This window comes from Fusarium vanettenii, assembly GCF_000151355.1.
Source record: "Fusarium vanettenii 77-13-4 chromosome 6 genomic scaffold NECHAsca_20_chr6_4_0, whole genome shotgun sequence".
Taxonomy (NCBI): domain Eukaryota; kingdom Fungi; phylum Ascomycota; class Sordariomycetes; order Hypocreales; family Nectriaceae; genus Fusarium; species Fusarium vanettenii.
Window position 1 is genome coordinate 478,200 of NW_003315865.1, and position 23,151 is coordinate 501,350.

Genomic DNA, 23,151 nt, shown 5'->3' on the forward strand with positions numbered 1-23,151 from the left:
TTCATCCTCCATGTTGCTCCTTGGGTATGAGTCGTTGGGCCGGCCCAGACATCATCGAACAGGGTAAACACTCAATTCAGAGACATGGATGCATAGTCTTGACTCTATTCTGCCTCATGAAGGATTACTTGTTGTTTGAGTCTTTATGTCAGCATGTCTTCAAGCATCCGTCCCTGAAGAAAGTGAGTCGTTGGGGCTTTGCAAATAGTTTCGACAGCTCGCTGTTCTTTTTCCAATTGGGACCTAGGGGATATCGGCTCCATTGATACATGATCATCTCTACATTGTTTTTGCAACTACCAATGCGGCGTAGCTCAGCATTGACTAAAAGCAGAACCCTTTGTTCGGGAAGGATGTTGATCAGCTGTTGACTGTGTCCTTTCCAACAGCAAATTCTCGGTGAGGCAGGTGATACGATTTGACTTTCGGTGAGCCACGAGTGACAGCGATGAGATTTTCTCTCTTATTGAGGAATAGGTTTAACTATACGGATTCTCAGACGTGTAGATAGCATAATCGTTTATGGGTTCGGTAGACAAATTGCGGCTGCTGTAGGGTAACGGTGTGATTCGAGGCAGTGCAGCATCCATGTATGCATAGGAACGAGAGGACGACATATCCGTATCCGTATCCGAGGTGGCTACTGCAGAATCGGTCAGGTACGATCACTTTCTCCCGGTGAAAGCGGGATCTCTCTTCCCCCGAGTGTCAGACTCGGCAGGGCTCAAGGAATGCTCATGATGCGGCCCATGCAAGGGTCAGGCCGGTCCACCCCGCTGACAAAACGTCTGGTTCATCAACGTCTGTGCCTTTGGCCAGGGGATTAGATTAATTGAAGGGAGTCAGACCAGGTTGACCCTCTCAGCACTTGACTTGTCACAACGAGGGCACACGTCGCCTTTGCAGTGGAGGCGAGGCCAAGCTCAGTCCTAGCGTTCACAGGCTGTTGATGAAGGTTTCCCGACCGTTGAATGCTTGTCTGTAGGCGATCATGACTGGGGAAACGAAGTTATCCACAGTAAGGCGCTAAGAAAGGCCGCCAGCGCTTGCATGTAAATATTACGTGGCGGCCATTGCAGGAGGCCATCACGAAGAACAAAAATAGGTACTCTTGAAAGAAACGGTCAGTCTGATGAAGGTTTCAATTGCGATTGAAGAAGTGAATTCATCGCGGAATAACTTGGCTCCAGATTCAACAAAGGCTTAGGGTATGTCACTGAGCTGAGCCTCAAACTCCCGACACTGAAGAAGTTTGGGATGCAGGCAATTTAAACTCGACCTCCACCATCAACAAATCCACCGGGGTCTCGCCCAGGCAGTCATGATGGAATAGCCAGTCATCATCGTCCATCCAACAGAGAGTGGCGCTTCCTCCCCGGCCACCGAAACAATACGACTGGGAGGCTGTGAGACTGGGCGTGCCAGACATGTCCCAAAGGGTGCGTTGCTGGGTCAACAGTACTACGTAACCGTTTGTTTGGGATGACCCAAGCTTCCTCCCCAAGCTATCACCCACCCCCCACCACCAAATCCATATCCGCAACCATATCCGCTCGCTCCGTGCTACTGTGCGACGCCTCGTGGAAAAAGGGAAAGTGGTAGCTTTCATTGCTCCGCTCTTTGTCTCTCTTCAACTTCTTCGTCCCGACTCTCGTTCGACAATTCTGTGTTGCATGCCCGAGCTGCATTCTTTGTGCGAGCTTCACCCACACTTGCACTCTCAACCTGCAACCCAACACCTTTTGTAGATCAAGGTTTCAACATATTACGCTCTCGACGACACCTCGAAACTCTATCCGGCAAGTTCAATCTTTGATTGAGGAGTCCTTTCCAGGAGAATCCGGTTGCTCTTCTCGTTCCTTACGGCGTAGGCCGTCGAGGAAACGCCTGTCGTCTCCCAAACATCCTCGCTTTGGGCCTCCAATCGCCAATCTCGAATCCCCCGTCCTCTTGCAACTACCCGCGTCCACATTCCAGCTCCGAATCAACCTCCGAGTCAACCGCCATGGACCCAAACACGCCCCAACGCCCGCCCGACTACAGCCTCCCGCCGTACGATGACGATGAACTTAATCACACTCCCACCGGGCATAGTCCCGCTGCGATGAGACTTTTGACCTCTGTGGAAGAACCTTACGACGCTCACAAGTATGTACCACCCTCCCCATCAAAACAAACGCCTTCCTCTCCTTCTGCTTCTGCTTCCTCTGCTTTATCCCCAAAGACAACGCCCTCTTCCTCTTCACCGCCAGTCGCGATCCCATCACCACCGTCTCCTCTGGTTCCTCAGTGCAGTATGTCTTCAGACAAGGACAAGCAGATGTCCGGGGCATACCCCGAGCATCTGGATGACCTCGAGAAGTATACTACAAACGAGGAACGTGATCGTGTATCTCCTCTCCCTCTACCTCCAGCCTACTCCCTCACCGTGGCCGAATCACAGTCCCTGCTGCCCCGCGATGCGATGTCTGGAGGACTTTCTGCAAAGCTGCAGAACAAAAAGAGCAAGAACAGCATGCGAGTTGCATTCGCAGACATGCCAGACATGCCCCGAGAGCTCCCAGAGATCCCAGACGGAATCAGCGAGCGGCGCAGACAGCACATAGAACAGCGTGATGGCCGAGACCAGACTCCCCCCGTACCACCACGGCCACAGAGCCGATTGAGATCCGTTCAGAACGCCCGCTCACAAGAGAAACTCCCCAGTCTTCGAAGTCCACGAAACCTCAACTATCAGCCTAGCGTCCGGTCATCAAGATCCGGCTCTATCTTCAACGATGCGCCACATATGCCACCCCCCGAATCATCCTACATCCCGTACGGAGTGCACATGAACGATGGTTCACCTCAACGACCATGGACACCTTCATCACGCATGTCGGATTTCACAAGGTCCGACTTCTCGAGGCCCCCTCCATCAAACGACATGTATGAGCCATCTGATCTCAATGGAAGTCCTCGACCAGGGACCCCTTCTTCCAGATATGGCGGCAGCCCACGGCGGCCACTCCCTCCAGCACCGCTCTTCTCAACAAACAACAACTCCAGAAATATCCCACCTTTTGCAGACGATGCGACGGTGTCTATTCCCCTGCACAGTGATATAGATGACGATGTGTTTGGACCTGAATCAGACCTCAGCGACGCGAGGCCTCACCCCGTGGACCGGGCCTCATACCTTTCATCTGATTCTCAAAGTACACTACACGAGACACACTCAGACTACGACAAGTTTGAGCACTATGGCCCGGCTCCAGATGGCGCCCAAGAACGACGAGGTGTTCGCGCACCCCAAATGTCGAGGAAGGAAGTGCAGCTCATCAACGGTGAGCTGGTGCTGGAGTGCAAGATTCCCACCATTCTCTACAGTTTCTTGCCACGACGAGGCGAGGTTGAATTCACCCATATGCGATACACAGCTGTGACATGCGATCCCGACGACTTTGTCGAGAGAGGGTACAAGTTGCGACAGTCGATTGGAAAGACTCTCCGAGAGACTGAGCTGTTCATCTGCATCACCATGTACAACGAAGATGAGATCGGCTTCACTCGCACCATGTACGCTGTCATGAAGAACATCTCACATTTCTGCTCCCGGTCTCGATCCCGTACCTGGGGTGAGACGGGGTGGCAGAAGATTGTGGTCTGTATCGTGTCAGATGGCCGTGAAAAGATTCACCCTCGTACGCTCGACGCCCTTGCTGCCATGGGTGTCTATCAGCATGGTATCGCAAAGAACTTTGTCAACAACCGAGCCGTTCAGGCGCACGTGTACGAGTACACTACCCAGGTCTCTCTCGATTCCGATCTCAAGTTCAAGGGTGCCGAGAAGGGCATTGTTCCTTGCCAGATGATCTTCTGTCTCAAAGAGAAGAACCAGCGTAAGCTCAACTCGCACCGATGGTTCTTCAACGCCTTTGGCAAGGCCCTCAACCCCAACGTCTGTATCCTACTGGATGTGGGTACTCGTCCTGGTGGCACCTCGCTCTACCATCTCTGGAAGGCCTTTGATACCGACTCGAACGTTGCCGGCGCTTGTGGAGAGATCAAGGCTATGAAGGGCAAAATGGGTGCCAACTTCCTGAACCCCCTTGTGGCGTCCCAGAACTTTGAGTACAAGATGTCCAACATTCTTGATAAGCCCCTCGAGTCTGTCTTTGGCTACATTACTGTGCTTCCCGGTGCTCTCAGTGCCTACCGTTTCCACGCGCTGCAGAACGATGAGACTGGACATGGACCCCTCAGCCAGTATTTCAAGGGTGAAACGTTGCACGGACAACACGCCGATGTCTTTACAGCCAACATGTATCTGGCTGAAGATCGTATTCTTTGCTGGGAGTTGGTCGCCAAGCGAGGCGAGAGATGGGTCTTGAAGTACGTCAAGGGATGTACTGGTGAGACTGATGTGCCTGGTAAGTCCCCTATCAATGACTTTGTATTCATCATGACATGACACTAACTCTGAAATAGACACGGTCTCGGAACTCATCTCGCAGCGTCGACGATGGCTCAACGGTGCCTTCTTTGCCGCTGTCTACTCCCTCGTCCACTTCAAGCAAATCTGGTTTACGGATCATACTGTGTTTCGCAAGGTGCTTCTGCACATCGAGTTCTTCTACCAGTTCATCCAGCTTCTCTTCACATTCTTCTCTCTGGCCAACTTCTACCTCACCTTTTACTTCGTCGCAGGCGGTCTAACAGACCCCAAAGTCGATCCGTTTGGACACAATATCGGCACCGTCATCTTCCATATCCTGCGGTACGCTTGCGTTCTCCTGATATCGACGCAGTTCATTTTGTCCCTCGGCAATCGACCCCAAGGTTCTAACAAACTGTACCTCTCGAGTATGATCATATACGGAGTCATCATGGTCTACACGACTTTTGCTACGATTTACATCATTGTTCGACAGCTCACGTCAAAGGACGATGAGATAGAGATGGGTAACAACGTCTTTACAAACCTCATCGTATCCATCCTATCAACCATAGGAATGTACTTTATCATGTCGATCATATACCTCGATCCTTGGCACATGATCACCTCAGCAGCACAGTACTTCGTCCTGCTCCCCAGTTACATCTGCACGCTACAGATTTACGCCTTCTGCAATACCCACGATGTTACCTGGGGAACCAAGGGTGACAACGTCATGAAGACTGACCTTGGTGGTGCCGTTGGTAAGGGTGAAACTGTCGAGTTGGACATGCCCAGCGAGCAGCTCGACATTGACAGTGGTTACGATGAGGCTCTCCGCAACCTCCGTGACCGACTTGAAGTTCCCGAAAACCCCATGAGCGAAGCCCAGATGCAGGAAGACTACTACAAGAGTGTCCGCACATACCTGGTGCTGACCTGGATGATTTGCAACGGTATTCTCGGCATGGCTGTCTCGGAGATTTACAGTGCCAAGGGTATTGGCGAGAACTACTACCTACGCTTCCTCCTCTGGTCTGTCGCTGCCCTGGCCGTCTTCCGTGCCATTGGTTCTACCACATTTGCCGTCCTTAACGTCGTCAACATGATAGTGGAGGGCCGAGTGCGGTTGAGCCTGAAGGCGCCCCGATGGATGGGTGGCCTCAAGGAGAGGTTCAACGACAAGATGAGCAGCGTATCGAGTAACTTGCGAAGCTGATCTTTATTCACGTCTGAACGAACCAAGGAGGTTCTTGCGTGTGAATTTTGTTTGCATTTGGGTTCTTTACATCCGGCGTGGTCAGGCGCATAAGGGCATGGAACGGCGAAAACAATCCCCAGCTTTTTGTTGAAAGAATAACGATCAATGTACGAGACAGGCTCTCTCGAAGAAAAGATGATGATGTTGTTACGAGTTTCTTGTGGACAATGTTTTTGTTGAAGGAGGGTCTGGCTGGTTTTTTGTTGGAATTACTAGTCTTGGTCTGGGTCTTGGTATTTTTGTTTGGTATGGTTCGAGTTTAGGAGGCAAAGGTGATGATGCGGATAGACAGTAGTTGTTGTTATTGTAGTATACCCCTTACAGGATGTCGAGAGGATGGATGTTGGAAGACACCTGTAAGAAGAAGCAATGTATAAAGTTCAAGTCTATAATGATTCACAGAAAAGTCTTGTGTGTGTGTTTGTTCCTCAAAAAAAGATATTCCTACATGTAATCAAAGGGTAGGTTCCAAAATTGCGCCGGGCCAAGTCAAGCTATGCAAGCAAGCAAATAAAGATAAAAAAGTATGATATCAATCCGTCATTGAATATCCCCCCATTTTGTTTTTCCATATCCAATTCATCATGGTGGTCATTCTTTGATCATCATCTATTCCTCATCTTCTTCATCTTCCTCGGGGATCTATTCCAATTGTTAGCCAACTATACATGGTATCAAGAGCAGAGTCAACAACTTACGTTATCGTGGAAGTTCTGGCCATCAGTGGTGGCCACAATCACGCCAGTTCGGACACAGAAGTCACCGAAGCGCTCACCCTCCTGTCGTTCCAGGGCGTACTGCTTCAGGAGAGGCTTCATGATGGAGAGAATCTCATCCTCCTTGATGCTCTGGCGGTACAGCTTGTTAAGACGCTGGCCGTGGTAACCACCACCCAGGTACATGTTGTAAGCACCATAGGCCTTGCCGACAAAGGCAACCTCGGCCAACCAGGGGCGAGCGCAACCGTTGGGGCAACCCGTCATACGCATCACGATAGAGTCCTGACGGAGACCGTTCTCCTCGAGGCAGGCCTCAAGCTTGGAGATGAGCACCGGCAGGTATCGCTCAGATTCGGCCATGGCGAGACCGCAAGTAGGGAAGGCCACACAGGCGGAGGAGCTTAGGCGGAGACCAGAGAACTGGACGTTGTCGAGCTTGTACTTCTTCATGAGCTCCTTCATGGCGGGGAGGTCCTCATCGGCGACGTTGCTGAGGATGAGATGCTGGTTACCAGTAAGGCGGAACTCGCCCTTGTGGACCTTGGCGATCTCGCGCAGACCAGTCTTCATCTGGAACTCGGCAGTGTCCTCGATACGGCCGTTCTCGATGAAGAAGGTGAAGTGGTTGAGACCAAACTCATCCTTCTGCCAGCCGAAAGTGTCGACGTTGCTCTTAAACTCGAACGGCTTCTCAGGCTCAAACTTCTTGCCCCAGAGCTCCTCGACCTTGCCACGGAAGACGGGCACCGTCATGTCGTCGATGGTGTACTTGAGACGGGCGTGCTTTCGGTTCTTGCGGTCACCGTTGTCACGCTGGATGAGCATGATCTTCTCGCAGACAATGTGCACATCCTCAGTCTTGCAGAAACCGAACATGCGACCAGTCTGGGGATACGTCTTCTTGTTGTTGTGGGTAGTACCCATACCACCACCGGCAAGAACGTTGAAACCAGCCAGGTTACCATCCTCACCCTTGATGGCGATCAGACCGATATCGTGGGCATACACATCGGTGTCGTTGTGGGGAGGGATACCGATGGTGATCTTGAACTTTCGAGGCAGGTAGGTAGGACCATAGAGGGGCTCAAAGTCCTGGACGGCGTCACCAGCAACCTGGGTCTTCTTGTTGTCCTCGTCGGTGAGCCAGATCTCGTGGTAAGCAGTGGTCGAGGGCAGGAGGTGGTCGCTGATGAGCTGCGAGCAAGCAAACACCTGGCGGTGATACTTGGAGTGGGTGGGAAGCGAACTGCACATGACGTTTCGGTTCACGTCACCGCAAGCAGCGATGGTGGTCATCAGGGCACGGTTGATGGCCTGCATGGCGGGCTTGAGCTTGCTCTTGACGATACCGTGGAACTGGAAGGTCTGTCGGGTGGTGAGCTTCATGGTCTCGTTACCGAGCGTGTTGGCGATGTCGTCCATCTGGACCCACTGCTGGGGCGTCGAGATACCACCGGGCAGTCGGCATCGGATCATGAAGGAGTAGGCGGGCTCCAGACCCTGAGCCTTGCGCTCGTCTCGGATATCACGGTCGTCCTGCATGTAAGTACCGTGGAACTTGGTAAGCTGCTGGTCGGCGGCCGAGATAGCGAGAGTGGAAGTGTCGTTGAGACCCTCCACAATGGTACCACGGAGGTAGTTGGAAGCAATCTTGATGTCCTCGTTGGTGATAGGTGGGGGCTCCTCAGGGAGGCCATCGACGTTGTCTACGCCGAGGGCGGTCCAAATCTTGGGCTCCCACTCCTGGTAACCAGTCTGGAATCCATCGGGATCCTGGTCGTCTCCCAGACCGACGGGGACCAGGTGCTTGGCACCCAGGTTGGTCAGAACCCGATCAAGATCCTTGGCAGGCTTGTTGTAGTAAATCCTGTCCTCCTTGCGAGGCCAGTAGTGGCTATCACCCAGACCAAAAATGGAGTAGTTAACGGTAGCCAGGTCGAGATCGGTGTTGTCCTTGATGGCATCCCAGAAAGGCAGACCGTTCTGGGGGAATTCACCCTGACCGGCAGTAGAGGTAACAAAGACAATGTTCTCCTCGGCAGGGAGATCCTCAAGAGGATAATCCTCCATGGCCATCACAGCCGTCTTCAGGCCTCGAGCACGACCACGGTTAGCAAGTCGCTTAGCCACAGTACTAGCGTTACCGTTATCGGAAGCAAACAGGATAGTCAGGGGAGCACCCAGAAGACCCTCAAGCAGCTGGTTGTAGGCGTCCTTGGCCTTCCTCTTCTGCTGAGCTCGGACCTCAGTTCCAAAGTCCTGGGCAAGGGCGGCAGCGAACTTGGGCTCCTTGGCAGCAAGCTGGGTGAGCTGGTTGTCGCGGGCCAAGAACTTCTTGAGCTCTTGTTTGATGAGCTCAGAGTCGAGAGAGAAGTTGGGCTCGCCCTTCTTCTCGTTATCGGGGTTCCAGCGGTAAAGAGGCCAGTAGCCGGCATCGACGGCCTTCTTGGTCTCCTGGAGGACAGTCAGAGGAGAGTCGGTCTCACCGAAGTAAGGCAGGTAAGCCAGGACCACGGAGGGGCCGTCGAACTTGTCGGCCTCGAGCAGGGCCTGCAGGACCTGTGTGTAGGAGCTGTAGACAGCAGTAGAGGCGACGTAGACGTTTCCAAAGTTCATGGCGTAAAGGCCAATATCCTTCTTTCGGCGGTTGGCATCGGTAGTAGCCCTCTCGGAGTAGGGGGTAGAGTCGATGATGAGCATGTTGACATTCTCACCAGAGGCCAGAACGTGGTGAACACCAGAGTTACCCAGATCGTAAGACCAAGCATCAGATCCGGTCAACCAGAGCGACTCCTTGCGGAAGAGACCCTTGGCAGAGAGGAGCTCAGCAGCAAGAGAAGAACCATCAGTCTCAAGTCTGGCAATCACATCATCGGCAATTTCTGTCGACTTGGTGGCATCGTCGGCGTTCATAGCCCATCGAGCCAGCCAGCTCTTGGGAGCATCAGTAATGAAGCTGCCGTTGGTAGCAGCATCCTTGACCTGAGACACGAACTTGTTGCGGCGTTGCTTGCGAGCAAGCAGAGAGCCAAAGCCGAACTCGGGGCTAGCAGCAACGGTGGGAGAAAGACCAGTGGTAGCAGACTTGATGGCGTTGGCAACGTAAGCACGCTTGCCAAAGAGCTGATCAAGGATCTTGTTGTAGGCAGTCTCAAGCTGGGGAGTGTTGAGATCGTAGCCAGTGGGCTCCTTCCAGGCACTCTTCTTGCCAACCTCGAGGTTCTGAATAGGCTTCTCGGCAGTGAGGTTCTGGAGCACGCCCCGCAGAGCCTGGACCACAACCTCCGGGGCAAGGTAGCCCAGCTGATGACCAACAATCGTCTCGACGCCACCGGGTCCGCTCTTGACGGAGGTCAGGACATCGATCAGAAGGGGACCCCACTTGGTAGTCTTGCGGTGGATCTGCTCCAGAACAGCGATTCGCTTGACGGATCGAGGGATGGCCTCGACGAGTCTAGAGCCGATCCAAGGTCGGTAAAGGCGAGGAGTGAGGATGGCGGCAGAAGCGAAGATCTCGTCGGGGTTGGCCTCGTCGATGGCCTGGGCGAAGGCACCGGCATCAGAGCCGAAGATGAAGAGACAGTTCTCGGCATCGGGAGGTCCAGAGTACTCGAAAGCGCTGTACTCTCGGCCAAGAGCAGTCTTGATCTGGCCCCAGATGCGCGCGGCGCACTTGTAGACGTCCTCAGAGGTGACCTGGGGAGGGGTTGTCTCAACAGTGGTGGCAGCGGAAGAGGGCGCAACGGGAGTGCTGGCCTCGCTGTCTTGGCTGGACTTGACAGAAGTTCCAGCTGAAGGAGCCTTGGAGGCGCTGGCACTGGGGGGCACAGTAAGGGAGCCGTTGTTAGCAGCACCGGTCACGACAGGCGCATCATGATCCGAAGAGACGGCAATGTGGCCATCATCGGCGTAGATGCCGGACTGTGAAGATGTGGGTTGGCCAGCCTGGAATCGGCGCACACTCTCAATGTCGAGAATGTCGCGAATGACTGTGGCGTCCTCAACACCAATGGGCTTGTCCTTCTCAGAGGTAGAGGGAGCAAAGAAGTGGATAACACCCTTGCCGGTGCGGATAGCCAGAGCATGGGCAGTCAGAGCCATGTCTTGGGCCTCCTGAAGGCTCTCGGACTGGACAAAGGTCCATCCTGAGTTGCGGATAGCGGTGATGACAGAGTAGTCGGCAAATGTCCGCGGCTGGAGAGAGACGTGCAGGACAACGGGGTAGTTGGCCAGCTTGTAGAGGTGTGAAACGGAGGGGAGGAGGATGGATGATGTGGTGGTGACGGAGACGAGCTTGCCAGCTCGGATGGGAGTGTATACTGAGAGAAGAGGGTCGGCATTGTGTCGGACGGGGAGGATCTGGAAGTTTTGGCGGTTAGCTGTGTAATCTCATGTCATTGTCCACACCAATTATGTAACTGAGGGGCCCAATTGTGTCCATGTCTTGACGACACCAAAAGAGGCTCCCATAGTTTGCACAAATAAGGTCGGGGATTTTTCGGAGAAGTATTCAAGGAGGGGTAGATTCTCCATGCGTGTCTGACTTACATCAGGAACTGCATCAGTGCTCTGGGCAACCAGGCTGCTGTCCTTGCGGCCTGCGTACCGCTTCAGGTGGGCAGAGAAGTCGGATTCGGTGCCAATGGCGGGCTGGACGGAGACGATGACATCGCTGGAGAGGTAGGCGATTCGAGCCACTGGGAGGAGAGGTTAGCCAATTGGTTCTTGCCATCTAGCGGATTGCAATTGATGCCGCCTTTTCTGCGCTGGGAGAGTAAAAGATGCGCAATAAGAGGGGTTTGTCTTGCGATCTCAAGCTCATCCAGCGCATTGGCAGTCCCCAAGCACAAGAAGGACAGACTCACCAGCCTCCTCAGGAGTCTTGATCCGGTGCTGTGAAGCAGCGTCCATTGTGACCCGTTCCGTCTTCGTATTCGTCTCGTCGGTTGTTTCTAATTCGAGGCTCGGATGTCCTGTCCGTCCTGAATGTTTATTCTTGGGATGGACAGAGCAGACACAGCTGCTGGCGCTTCACACGGAGAGGAGGGGAGGATGTGTGGGAGAGAGAAGGAAGATGGAAGGAGAGACACGGAGAAAGGAAAATATCCCAGGGACGGTCTCGCTCACGCGGGATCCGGGGATCTTGAGTGGTTTTCTTTCCTTTCCTTGGAGATTAGAAAAAGGTTTCTTCCCTCTGGCTCAACGTCCGAAGAAGGGAAAAAAGAAGGTCTGTTGACTGGAGCGACCCCCCTCCTTTGCTCGGCCCCTCGCTTGCTCTATTCCCTGTGCTCGCACGCCTTTTTTTTTCTCTCACTTGCCCACCCGGCCGACGAATTTTACCCCCCCGCGCGGCGCCAAATAGGCACTGAGAAAAAAAAACCATAGCAGAGACCACGCAGCAACCAGCAGATTTGCTTGTATGAATCTTTGCCCTCGATTGCGTGATCGATTAGCGGGATGCCATGCCCCGGACGGCGGGGCTCATTGGGGTCTCTTTGGGGTGTTGCCTCGGGGTCGCGCCTGCCGCTAGAACCAGACCCGGCGCACGGCTCCGCGACCGCCGACGACAAATGGCGAGCTTCGGATTTGCTTCGCTCGTGCTTGCCATTGGTTGATCTGCGTCGAAGTGTTGAGTCTAGCCAATCAGCACCCACACGCCAGCGCCGGCAGTGGGAGCCAGTACGTACCGGGGTACATGACACAGAAGGACCCACCCCGACTTCCTGCTCGAGGCACGCTGTTGGGCCACCGACGACCCGCGCAAGACGAGTAAAAAATGATGAGAGGCAGGTGCAGGCCAAATTCGCTCCTGCCCTGGTCGCCTAAAACTGCCCACCCCAAAACAGCCAGGTCACGCACGCTCGAACCAGTAGGGGTACCTCCGAGAACCGGCCGGTGGCCGCTGTGCGTTCTCTGGCCTCGAAACCCTGGGGGAGAGCATGGGAATGACACCATCGGCAGACAGACGAAGAGTTGCATAGGAATTGGTCATCTGCTATTTCTCTCTTCTCACGCAATCTGTACAACGAACGATTCCATCAATGGCTGAGTAAACAAACGCCTTAGAGAATTCCGACTTGGCCTCGGTCCACTTCCTATCCATTCTCGTCTGGCCCGTCCCCAACTGGAGTTCCGAGGACGGAGGTTCGCAATGAGGCTGACTGATTGATTAAATGGGTGGCTACCATTGGCTGGAATAGCTTGCCTATTCCATCCAGATCCATCTCTATGGAAACGAGCACTTCAGTTCCATCTCAAACGAATGCTGTCAAGACATGTCTTGCTGAAGAGTCTTGGTATCTACGTTTATTTGATTTCCTATATTACGAAACAGGTATTACCATTTCTCCATTAGTCCATCGCCCTTGCAATGCAGCCAGTTCATGATCCAAGCATGTCCACCCAGATTCCGTTGACAACATCCTTTGTCAATGTGAGAGAACACCCCCGAGCCCACTGATCTGCGCTTATTATCCAACGAGTAATTATGAGATGCCATGTGCTTCTGACGTCTCGTCGCAATCTGCCGGGGCCGTTCCATCACGCAATGCCGCTTCACCAGCCGCAGAGTCGATTCATCCGCTCTCACCGCCCGCAGACGCCGCTGAGCCGATCCGCAGCATGCCGCACTTTCGCCGCACTCGCCGCTTCTGTCCCGCGCCGGCCGAGCCATCGGCTGTGATCCCGGACTGGTCTCCGTTGTCGCCCCGTAAAGACCAAAAATGCCACCCACCCCCTTTCACAATTACTCCGTCTATCATGTGTTGCGCCCGTTCATTCTGAACATGCGTGTCGTTCTGAGAAGATCCAAAGGTCAAGGTACCAGGCCATATCTCATACCGCAGAGGTGTCAAGTCAGTCGGCAACGTCTCCCGGCCTGGCCGCTGACCATCATATTTCACTCCAGACTCCGTGCACCGTCCTTCGAGTTCTTTCATCAAACTGCGGCATCTCCCATATCGAATGTTCTTTAGACCTCACCAGCCAGTGTGCCCGCCGAGCCCGACTTGTTGGGACCCAGGTTAGGGGCCCATTCATCAGACTCTCGAGCATCGAGCCAGTAAGTTCGGCCGTACGATACCATCAAACGGCCAAGTCGTCCCCTGCGGCCCTCGCCGTCCGGTAGGTCCTCAGCGAACGGTCCCTCTTGGTCATCCACACCGGGACCTTCCAGAATCATCAGTTGCATGTACTTTTGCAACACCTGCTTAGCGTACGCCATTACGACGAAGCAAAAGTAAACGCGGATCAGCATCGACCCAACGATCAGGAGCATGCTCGTCGCCGTTTCTTGTGGCACAACCTTTCCATGCATCTCTGTCTCCTTGCGCAGTCCCTGCATACCCTCAGCCACAAAGTTGGGCAGGTTCGTCTTATTGAGGTCGGCTGATTCGGTCAACTGAGTAGAGAAGTACCAGTCCAAGCCGAAGGCCGCTGTGTATCCAATGTTGATGACTGTGTCGAGAATATACATCCACGCGAGAGCCAGGCACTCGAAGGGGCTTTGTCGTCGAACATGAGGAACCAGGATGGCGAGCCCGATAAGAATGGCGATCGAGTAGACGTAGGTAGAGAGCTGAAGGAGGGAGAGCTGGTAGCCGGTAAGGATGGCGAGCAGACCGTAGACACCGGTGACCTTGTTGAAAACGAGGGCGAGTGAGATGACTTCTGTGCCGGTCTGAAGGCTGATGAAGCCAAACAGGGTCTAGAGGCAGGTTCAGTTAGCATATGTTGCCTATTTTGAGCGTTGTGCAAGTCTCAATCCATCGCTGTCGACCTGAGAGTTTGTTCTCCTTACCTTCGGCCGGGGCACCCGGAGTGATCGCGTGAGTCGAGACATGGCGAGGCGGTGCTGGTAGAACCCTCGCTATCCTCTTCCGTCCTTCAGACTATCGATTTATTCTCGTCGTGGGTATCCTCTTCGTCAGTCGAAGCCTGGTTCCGGAAGCGCGTTAAAGGTTGAAAAGCAAGGACGCGATACGTGGTGAATGGGAAATAAGGATCATTCCCAGTTGATGATGCTGACTAAGGGAAGAGGTCTTCCGCCGCTTCCGTCACTGATGGGCGCAATCTAAATGCAGGGTCACGTGTGGAGGAAGCATGCAACAACTTAAATTAAGGAGCTAAACAACCTTGTACATATCTTCCCTGTAAACGCGTAAAGGCATTGTGTGAGTAGCTTTTGTCTTTAATATCGTTTGCCAATGCATCAGTAAGTACTTTGTTTCTAAAGCTCGCTTGAAACTTATTGTTATTAACTGGCTACTCGGTGTTTGACTCAAACCCACACATGTGATTCTCCTTTATTAGATGTAAGCTCTTGCCCTTAGATCTATACGCTATGCTTAATACCCTCGGCATGCGCAAGGTCACAAGGCTTCTTTCATGTTGTGAGCATAGCTTACATTGTCCTAGATACTCCTTTACTCCAGTCCCGACTGGCCAAAGAGGTGGGTTTAATTAACATGCGCATCCCTCTTGTGATTGCTGGGCGTTGTTCGTCTTGACGTCGATCACTAGAAAAGTGGTTGGTCAGTTCCAAGCTCTTGGCAAGTCGGTCAGGGTTGAACGACGTGGGGCACATACTTTGACTCGAAGCTTGCGCTGCGGCATCGGTTCCCTCCATACCAGGCAAAGCCTGTGCTATCCTCTTGAAAAGGTTCTTGACGTTGTGGCCCAGCTTCGCACTCGTCTCGACAAACATGAGGTTGTTCTTCTTGGCCTCCTCCTCACCCTGCTGTGTAGTAACCTCCCGCTTGTCGTTAAGATCTGTCTTGTTGCCAACCAACACGATAATCACATCGTTACCTCGCTCGGCTCGTACGTCGTCGATCCACTTCTTGGTGTTTTGGAACGACTTGGCGTCTGCAAAGGTGAACTGTGTTAGTACAAATATGGATGCCTGGGAATGGAAGCGATGGGGGTCGGGGTGGGGTCAGCTCAGGGGAAACTGACTCGAAATATCGTAGACGACAACAGCTACACTGGAATCTCGGATGTATGAGGGAATCAAGCTTCGGAATCGTTCTTGTCCAGCGGTATCCCAAAGTTGCAGCCGCACCGTCCGGTCCTCAAGGTACATGGTCTAAGCCACAGGCGTCAGTCTTGGCCCAAGGGCGGCGGCCACAAGGTGCTCACCTTGGAGAGGAAATCAATGCCGATTGTCGCCTGGTACATATTGTCGAAGGAATCGTACATGAATCGTGTGATCAAGGAGGTCTTGCCCACTGTTGAGATCGCAGTTAGTGAAGTCGCTCTTGGCGGCGCCGGAATCGGTCGTCGACGTACCACTCTGTTCTCCTAGAAACACCAACCTGAGCTGCGATTAGCATCAGTGCAATACAAATGTTTGCCGGAGAAATACATACTTGAACTTCTTCAAGGGGTTGTTGTAAGATCCGCCGGCCTGCGCCATGGTTGTGGTTGTGTCGTTCTGCTTGAGTCCCTTGTTCCGCGGGACAGATGTGACAGCTGTCAAGCTCCGGATGCGAGGTTGTCGGGAGAAACGGGAACTTCTTGTTGCGATTACAAGAAGAAGTCGGGCTCGGCGACGTCAGGAAAGAGGTCGAGGTGATGCGATCCGAGTGTGGCCACTTTGTATCGGGACAAGGGTTGACAGATGAAATCCGGAGAAAGGAGGTCGATGTCGTCGCCCTATGGATGCTGGATTCGGCAGGAGGATATGGCGATGAACGTATCCGACGCAAGTGCACGTGCCGATAAGAAATCCTCCCCGTTTTTTACGTGGGCGGTCCTTCCGTTTGGGCCCAAAAAGCATCGATAACGAATGGCGGAAGGAGTCGAGACTCAGGCTCCACTAAAAAATTAAAGAAAGATTGTCCCCCACTACTTCCATCGACCAGCAGCATTTTCGTTTCTTGAAACCAAGCAACAAATCCTTACTGTTCGCTCAGAGAGGATTCGCAGATATGCCAGTGTTACAATCCAAGACTGCCGGAGCAGGCGACGCTCCCAAGCAGTTCAATCAGCCGTCGCGAAAGGGCAAGAAGGCATGGAGGAAAAACGTTGATGTTACTGAAGTCCAAGAGGGACTCGAGGAGCTGAACAAGGAGATCATTCTAGGGTACGGCATTCTTTTTGGCCCCCAGTCGCCTGTCATGCTAATGGAGAAATAGCGGTGTTATCAAGGAGAAGGCGTCCGAAGACCTGTTCACTCTCGACACGGCCGGCGACTCGCAGCTGCCCAAGAAATTCAACAAGCACATCAAGAAGGGTCTCAAGGCTGACGAGATCATCAATGCCCGCTCTGCCGTTCCCGCTGTTTCCATGCGCAAGCGACCCGGCGACAAGACCACCAATGGACTCATCCCTGCGAAGCGTCAGAAGACCAACTGGGTATCCCACAAGGAGCTTGCTCGGCTCAAGCGGGTTGCCGACGGCGAGCACGAGAACACCATACAAATCAAGGACGCCACCTACGATCTTTGGGACATGCCTGCGGCTCCCAAGGAGACAAGCGTTGATAATTTCTTGGAAGAAGAGGTCAAGGCCAAGGTGCCAAAGTCAATGAAGCAGGAGCCCCTAACCCTCCTCAAGAGCGGAAAGCATGTCCCTGCTGTGCAGAAGCCCTCTGGCGGCTACAGCTACAACCCCATGTTCACCGACTACGAGGAGCGCCTGGCGCATGAGAGCGAAAAGGCCCTTGAGGCTGAACGCAAGCGTCTAGAGCAGGAGGAGGCTGAGCGGTTGAAGCAGGAGGCCGCAGCCCGGTCAGCAGCTGAAGCGGAGGCTGCGGAGGCGCGGGCTAACCTTTCGGAATGGGAGGAAGATTCTGAGTGGGAGGGATTCCAGAGTGGTGCCGAGGATGACAAGGCCTCCGCCAAGCGACCTCAGAGGAAGACACAAGCACAGCGCAACCGTATCAAGCGTCGGAAGGAGGAGGAGCGTCTAGCGAAGCACAAGGCCGCTATCAAAGCCCAGCGCCGCCAAGAGCATCGCATTAAAGAGATCGCCGAGGAGATTGACGAGAATGACCGCAACAAGGCCCTTGCCGAAGCCGCCAACGACTCGGACGACTCGGTCAGCGAGCTCCGCGACGAAAAGCTGCGCCGCAAGCAGCTCGGCAAGTACAAGCTCCCTGAGCGAGACCTTGAGCTGGTTCTCCCCGATGAGCTACAGGAGTCTCTGCGTCTGCTCAAGCCCGAGGGCAACCTTCTCCGAGACCGATACAGAAGCATGCTGGTGCGCGGCAAGGTCGAGAGCAGGAGACATATTCCGTTCAAGAAGCAGGCCAAGCGCAAGTACACCGAGAAGTGGACGTACAAGGACTTTATGATATAGAGGCTGCATACCACTGGTTGATATTTAGCGACAAAAGAATCCTGCAACTTTTTCTTTATGCCATAGAAACGCCGGTGGTCTTCTTGGTGTGAGCCCACCTCTTGGCACCCTGTTTAATGAAAATCTTGGTATTCTAAACCTGGATTTACATAGTATTATCATGTCTTTTTAACCGATCTCATCATTCATTCTCCGGGCCCCGAGTCCCCTGCTTGAACGCCAATAATTCTAGAATCCAATCATGCCATGAAACCCACATTAGAAACTCATCAAATCTATGAACGCGTTAGTATTGTTCAAGGTGCGGATATTAACAAGAGAGCACGTACCTCGTCCAAACAGACCTCGCTTCGTCCAGTCCATGGCCATAAGAAGACGCGTTCGGAGACTGACGCTCTGAGCAAAGTAGACAGAGCGCCAGGCATACACAGCCCAAAGTCCACCGGCCAGGTTCCGGCCATCACCAAGATCAAAGATGGCAGAGTTACCGATATAGGCAAGGCTGCCAAGATGGTGGTATTCGAATGCCTTGAAGACAGCAGCATCGACATCGCCCTCTCGAATCTCATTGGCGCGCAGAGCGTCGTTCATACGAGTCATGCGGTTGAACTTGCGGGCCAGATACTGTCCTTGCTGATGAGCGCGTTGGGCTGTAGCTGGTAGAGAGGTGAGTTTGCTATCAATTTGGCGGAGCAGCTCAGTAAGTTCCTCAAAGTCCAGTGTGCCCGACTTGTCCTTGTCGAACTCGGTGAAAAGTTTATCGAGGCGCTTGAGATGGTTGATGGCCTGAGGGAATCGCCTCTTGACATCGCTAGCAACCTCGCGCCAGTCACTAAAGCCAAGTTGCAACGTCTCAGGATCTTTGCCGTGCTTCCAAGCAAGAGATCGAAGGAAGGTGATGATGTGATCGGCAACGTTGTTCTGAACGGTAGAACAGTCGCCAATTGCGTACACATCACCCAGAGGTGAGCCGTTCAGGCGAAGATGAGTGTCCGTCTCTAGGGCACGTTGGTTGGTTTGAGCGTTGCTAAGCTTCTTGGCCAACTTTTGGCAGAATTGGGTCTGTGACACTCCAGTAGACCATAGACAGAATCCTATAGGGAGCTCCTTCGTAATCAAGCTGCCGTCTTCCTGCTTTTGCGTAAAGATAATCTTATCAGGTTGAACCTCCTTGACCCGCGAGTTTGTGAGAACCTCAACCTGGTCCCGGGCAAAGCGCTCCTCGGCATACTTTGACACAGTCTCGTCGTATGTGTTGAGAATATGGCCTCGGCTCTGAATTAGATGAACCGAGATCTCGTTGCGCAAGAGTCGAGGGAAGTGTTGTGACAGATCCTCGTTTAGAAGATCAAACAGCTCGGCGGCAAACTCGACACCAGTAGGTCCACCACCACTCACAACAAAAGACAGGAGCCGTTTGCGTTCCTCATCAGGGCAGGTAGGAAGTGAAGCCAGCTCGAAGTTTTGAATGATTTGGTTTCGGATCTTGCGAGCATCGTTAATGTCTTTGAGAAAGAAGGCGTTCTCCAGGCCCTTGACGCCATGGGGATTGGTGACTGAGCCAACAGCGATGACAAGTTTGTCGTAGGGAACGTAGAAGCTGACATCGTTGCCGAATGAATCTATCTGCGACACCTCGACAAGCTTGTGCGAGAAGTCAACGTCCGCAGCTTTGGCACGAATAAAGTGGCCATGAACGCGGCTCAGAATGCGTCGAATAGGCTCGACAAGTGATCGCAATTCAAGGGTACCAACTGTGGCCGAGGGAAGCATTGGAGTGAAGAGGAAATAGTTTGTCGGCGAGATAACGGTGACATGGTAATCGTCCGGGTTCAGTTCCTTGAGGAGAGCAACACCGCCCCAGCCGCCACCAAGAATCACAAGCCGTGGCTTATTCTTCAGGCGCCGCTTCTCTTCTGTGTCATCTTCGTCGATAAAGACCTCAGCAATGGGCAAGTTCTTTTCACCTCCACATCGAGGCTGGAGGGCGATCTTGGACACATCGATATCGCTCTGTGTGGGGTGCTCAAAGTACGTAGAAGCGTCGTAGATAAAAAAGCAGACTACGGCGGCGCCGACAACTGTGATCGAGATGCCCACCCAGGCTGCGGCACGGAAGCAAAAGTTGAGAACCCACGAGGTTCCCTGAGGCAGTGGCTTTCCTGACAGCGCGCGCACAAAGTATTGAGAGGGGAGTTGGCGAGTAGTTCGGCTTGTAACCTGGGATTTCTTGGTTATCGACGGTGAGGCCCCTGAGAGCTTCACAAAGGTTCGCGATTGAGCCGAATAGAGCGAACGAGGGGTAATGGGAGATATTATAGATCGAGAGCTGGCAATAGCTCTGGTACGACCAGCACGAGCCAGTCGTGCGGCCATGAGGGTGGAAGCGGGCATGATTGCGCTGCTCGTTCACGTGGAAACGTGGGATTGATCGTTGTCGAAAGGATCAGAGAAGTGGGAGGGGAGCTCAGTGACAGCTCATGACGTGGTCAAGAAAGAAGCGAATCTTGTGAGCGTGCCCGTGAGGTTGCGACTGCTCAATGGATCACCAAAGGAGATCGAATAAACGCGCGGGAGGGATATGAGAAGGGAGAATGACGACGTTGAAGCGCGAGTAAAGGAGAGAGATTGATAAATTCTGGCGCGCACCACTTGAAAGACAAAAGGTACCTGCCCTCCTCCTGCGAGTAGTCGTGTAATGCATGGAGGCGCCATGTACCTCGCATCCGGAGGCGCTGGAGATCCTAATGCGGCAGGAAGAGGGACCTGCCGCACCTACCGACAGCACGTCAAGCTACGTCATGGTTGGAGCTGGCGTTCATCACCAGCAAAATTCTTGGCGATGGCACCGACGATCGGCGACTCCACTACAGCTCCTGAAACCCTGGTAATATTGTTTGATGGGCTCATAGAAATATCTTTTTCCCTCCCATCGTCATGCATGTTGGATTCAGACTGTCCACTGACCTCTCTACACCCATCGGATCTGTCGGCCATGACGCTCGGTGTTGCGTTAAATACGGCCGAGAGTCGCCTTCAGTGGGCTCACGAGTGACTAAAACTTGTTGGTTGCGGCTGATATGTCGTTTCGTGGGCCCTGGCCGCTTATGTCGGGAAGCGATGCCGGGTAGCCAGGAGCTGAACTGAACAAGTTGAGACGCAGCAATTGAGCACAATACTTTACTTGTATCCTTTTACGACATCTCTTGACCTTCTTGTTACTGCTAGTGTTGACTAATTGTTCTTGAATGACTGACTTTGTCTGTGTAAGGGCTTACAGATAGTTACTAATAAGTCATTACCCCCACGCTCAAACCCATGCTCACATTCGCAACAAGCAGAATCGGGGAGACCGTATATACTGTGGTACACCGCCGTACAACCCCATGATCCATTAGCAACGGAAATATCTTTGCTCAACCCATCGCTCTTGTTGGTAGTCGAGCATGTTGCAGACCACCACCGTGATGTCTGGGAACACGGATGTCAACCTGTGAATTCCAACCTTGCCCGCCGCATACGTCGCCAGCACGATACGCTCCTGCTGGACTCCGTGGTCAACCAGAACCTGGACCGCCATCAACGCCGAGCCGCCGGTCGCCATCTGAGTGTCCAGAAGCAAGACGCTCTCGTGCCTTGCGATATCGTCTGGCAGCCGCAGGTAGTGGAGCTCCGGCTCGCCCGTGGAATAGTCGGACTGGATGAGCATTCGGCCCGTGCGGCAGTCAGGGATCGTCTTTCGTAGCGCCGGCTCGAACGCCGAACCTCCGCGTAGCACGATCACGGCACAGACTTCACCTTTCGGTACAAGACCTTGATACTTGTATCCTTGGGGAGTTTCAATTGTTGCAGACTCGAATTGAACATTGTTCAAAGCTCTGTACCATCGTCAGCGTGTTTCTTACTTTCACCTTCATCAGGATCGTACTGTTCAATGATGAGACTGGCCAGTCTGTCAAAGTAAAAGATAAAGTCCTCGGGATCAGTATCCATATCTTGAAGGATAGTGTTCATGAACTTGAGCTGTGGCGTTGGGTGAAGAACCACAACCCGATCAGAAAGCGGCGAATCCTTACTGGCCGCCTCGAGACGGGATAGGGCTTCTCGATGATGTCTCGACTTTTCGAAGAGCTTCTTCTCGACGAACTGGACCATCATGTCTTGAACTGCATTAGCATCTATACGTCCTTCAAGATCAGACAAACTCACCTAGGGCAACCCGATTCTCAATGCCTCTTGGCACAATCAGATCTGCCACCTTGCGCTGCGGCTCAACAAACTGAAGATCATGTCAGCTACCGCAAATCATCCACTGCCTGGCCTGGCGCAGTTTTGCTTTGGGCTACCTTTTCGAAGTTGGGCTTCACGAAACCAAACCATTGCTTGATGATACCCTCAATGTCTCGGCCACGCTCTCGCACATCACGAACGACTGCTCCATATGTCAGTATGAGACATAGGGGAAACGGCATGAACCTGAAAACTTACTCCGTCGCGACAGGCAGGTATCGGCATCAGCTTCGCAGTAGATCTAATACAAGTGTTAGATGTGCTGCCTCGATTACGAGAGCCAGAACAGATTGAACATACGCCCATGTCAAGGAGCTCCAAGACGCGAGGGTCGTACAGAGCAAAGATGCCCTCAAGAACCAACACGTGGGGCGAATAAATAGAGGTGGTGCGGTCCAGCCGCTGATGCTTGGCAAATGAGTAGACAGGAATCTCAGCCCGCTTTCTGGAAGTGGTCGAGGTCATTGTCAGTCGAGTCTCAGCGGTTACGGCCCGGACAATGTTACACACCCGGCCTTAAGATCCCGCAACTTGTCGACCAAGATGTCGAAGTCGATTGCCTACATATATTTAATCAGTCTTGCTTCTGATAGTTTGGGCTATGTCAACGCTGAAGGCACCATACATCGGGCGAATCAAAGTCGTACTCATTGGCAAAGGCCATCTTCGACTGCTCGGGCGTCAATGTCTTGTAGAAAGAGTCCTGACGATCAATGAGCAAAGTGCCATGTTGAATGTGTAACTGGGGATTTCATGCCATTGACAAGATGACGACCCAGGGCAAATTAAGCTTCTTGACAATGGCCTGGGACAGCGTCGACTTGCCCGAGCCCGAGCTTCCTGCGACGCCAATAATGCTGACATCAGCCCAAGGAGGCGAGTAGTAGGCTCGCTTCTGGACCGTGACATGGCTCTCGAGTCCGCCCTCGACTTGAGGCACTGCGTCAGCGGACATTGCGGTGGGCTAGTTTCGGTGAGGGAGTTCTTGATGATTTGATGACGAGTGAAAAGTGAGATGAGAAAGAAGGCACAGAGACGTGTCCAAAGAAGATGATATCAACGTTTCTCTTCGAAAACTAGCCCTGCAATGTCCACGAGCTCGGCACTGAACACCTTCAAAGTTCGAAATGGAGGGTTTGGAGTTTGCCGTTGGTGGAGCAGTG

At 53.1% G+C, this 23,151-nt stretch overlaps 6 protein-coding genes across 6 annotated transcripts; 1 reads left to right on the forward strand and 5 right to left on the reverse strand.

Annotated features, from left to right (window-relative positions):
• Positions 1-2,320: 2,320 nt before the first annotated feature.
• Positions 2,321-5,636, forward strand: NECHADRAFT_44215 (glycosyltransferase family 2; the record flags this gene model as incomplete). Its single annotated transcript, XM_003044651.1, has 2 exons — positions 2,321-4,412; positions 4,471-5,636. 2 exons carry the CDS (start codon positions 2,321-2,323, stop codon positions 5,634-5,636), a joined length of 3,258 nt encoding a protein of 1,085 aa, XP_003044697.1.
• A 728-nt stretch (positions 5,637-6,364) lies between these two features.
• On the reverse strand, positions 6,365-11,308 carry NECHADRAFT_42905 (uncharacterized protein; the record flags this gene model as incomplete). The annotated part of the gene is made up of 3 exons (XM_003045061.1): positions 6,365-10,756; positions 10,946-11,094; positions 11,263-11,308. The coding sequence occupies 3 exons, from the start codon at positions 11,306-11,308 to the stop codon at positions 6,365-6,367; spliced, it is 4,587 nt and encodes a 1,528-aa protein (XP_003045107.1).
• Positions 11,309-12,646: 1,338 nt separating this feature from the next.
• NECHADRAFT_100856 (uncharacterized protein) lies at positions 12,647-14,237 on the reverse strand (the record flags this gene model as incomplete). The annotated part of the gene is made up of 2 exons (XM_003045062.1): positions 12,647-14,102; positions 14,196-14,237. 2 exons carry the CDS (start codon positions 14,235-14,237, stop codon positions 13,368-13,370), a joined length of 777 nt encoding a protein of 258 aa, XP_003045108.1. The 3' UTR covers positions 12,647-13,367.
• Positions 14,238-14,857: 620 nt separating this feature from the next.
• On the reverse strand, positions 14,858-15,812 carry NECHADRAFT_44125 (uncharacterized protein; the record flags this gene model as incomplete). The annotated part of the gene is made up of 6 exons (XM_003045063.1): positions 14,858-14,913; positions 14,984-15,262; positions 15,353-15,467; positions 15,536-15,624; positions 15,686-15,711; positions 15,766-15,812. The coding sequence occupies 6 exons, from the start codon at positions 15,810-15,812 to the stop codon at positions 14,858-14,860; spliced, it is 612 nt and encodes a 203-aa protein (XP_003045109.1).
• A 1,436-nt stretch (positions 15,813-17,248) lies between these two features.
• On the reverse strand, positions 17,249-20,282 carry NECHADRAFT_100859 (uncharacterized protein). The gene is made up of 2 exons (XM_003045064.1): positions 18,028-20,282; positions 17,249-17,973 (listed from the first exon to the last, which is right to left on the reverse strand). The coding sequence occupies exons 1-2, from the start codon at positions 20,090-20,092 to the stop codon at positions 17,957-17,959; spliced, it is 2,082 nt and encodes a 693-aa protein (XP_003045110.1). The 5' UTR covers positions 20,093-20,282; the 3' UTR covers positions 17,249-17,956.
• Positions 20,283-20,880: 598 nt separating this feature from the next.
• On the reverse strand, positions 20,881-22,943 carry NECHADRAFT_61880 (uncharacterized protein; the record flags this gene model as incomplete). The annotated part of the gene is made up of 9 exons (XM_003045065.1): positions 20,881-21,576; positions 21,627-21,858; positions 21,908-21,977; positions 22,045-22,130; positions 22,187-22,229; positions 22,289-22,433; positions 22,499-22,548; positions 22,614-22,691; positions 22,764-22,943. The coding sequence occupies 9 exons, from the start codon at positions 22,941-22,943 to the stop codon at positions 21,093-21,095; spliced, it is 1,368 nt and encodes a 455-aa protein (XP_003045111.1). The 3' UTR covers positions 20,881-21,092.
• Between the last annotated feature and the right edge of the window lie 208 nt (positions 22,944-23,151).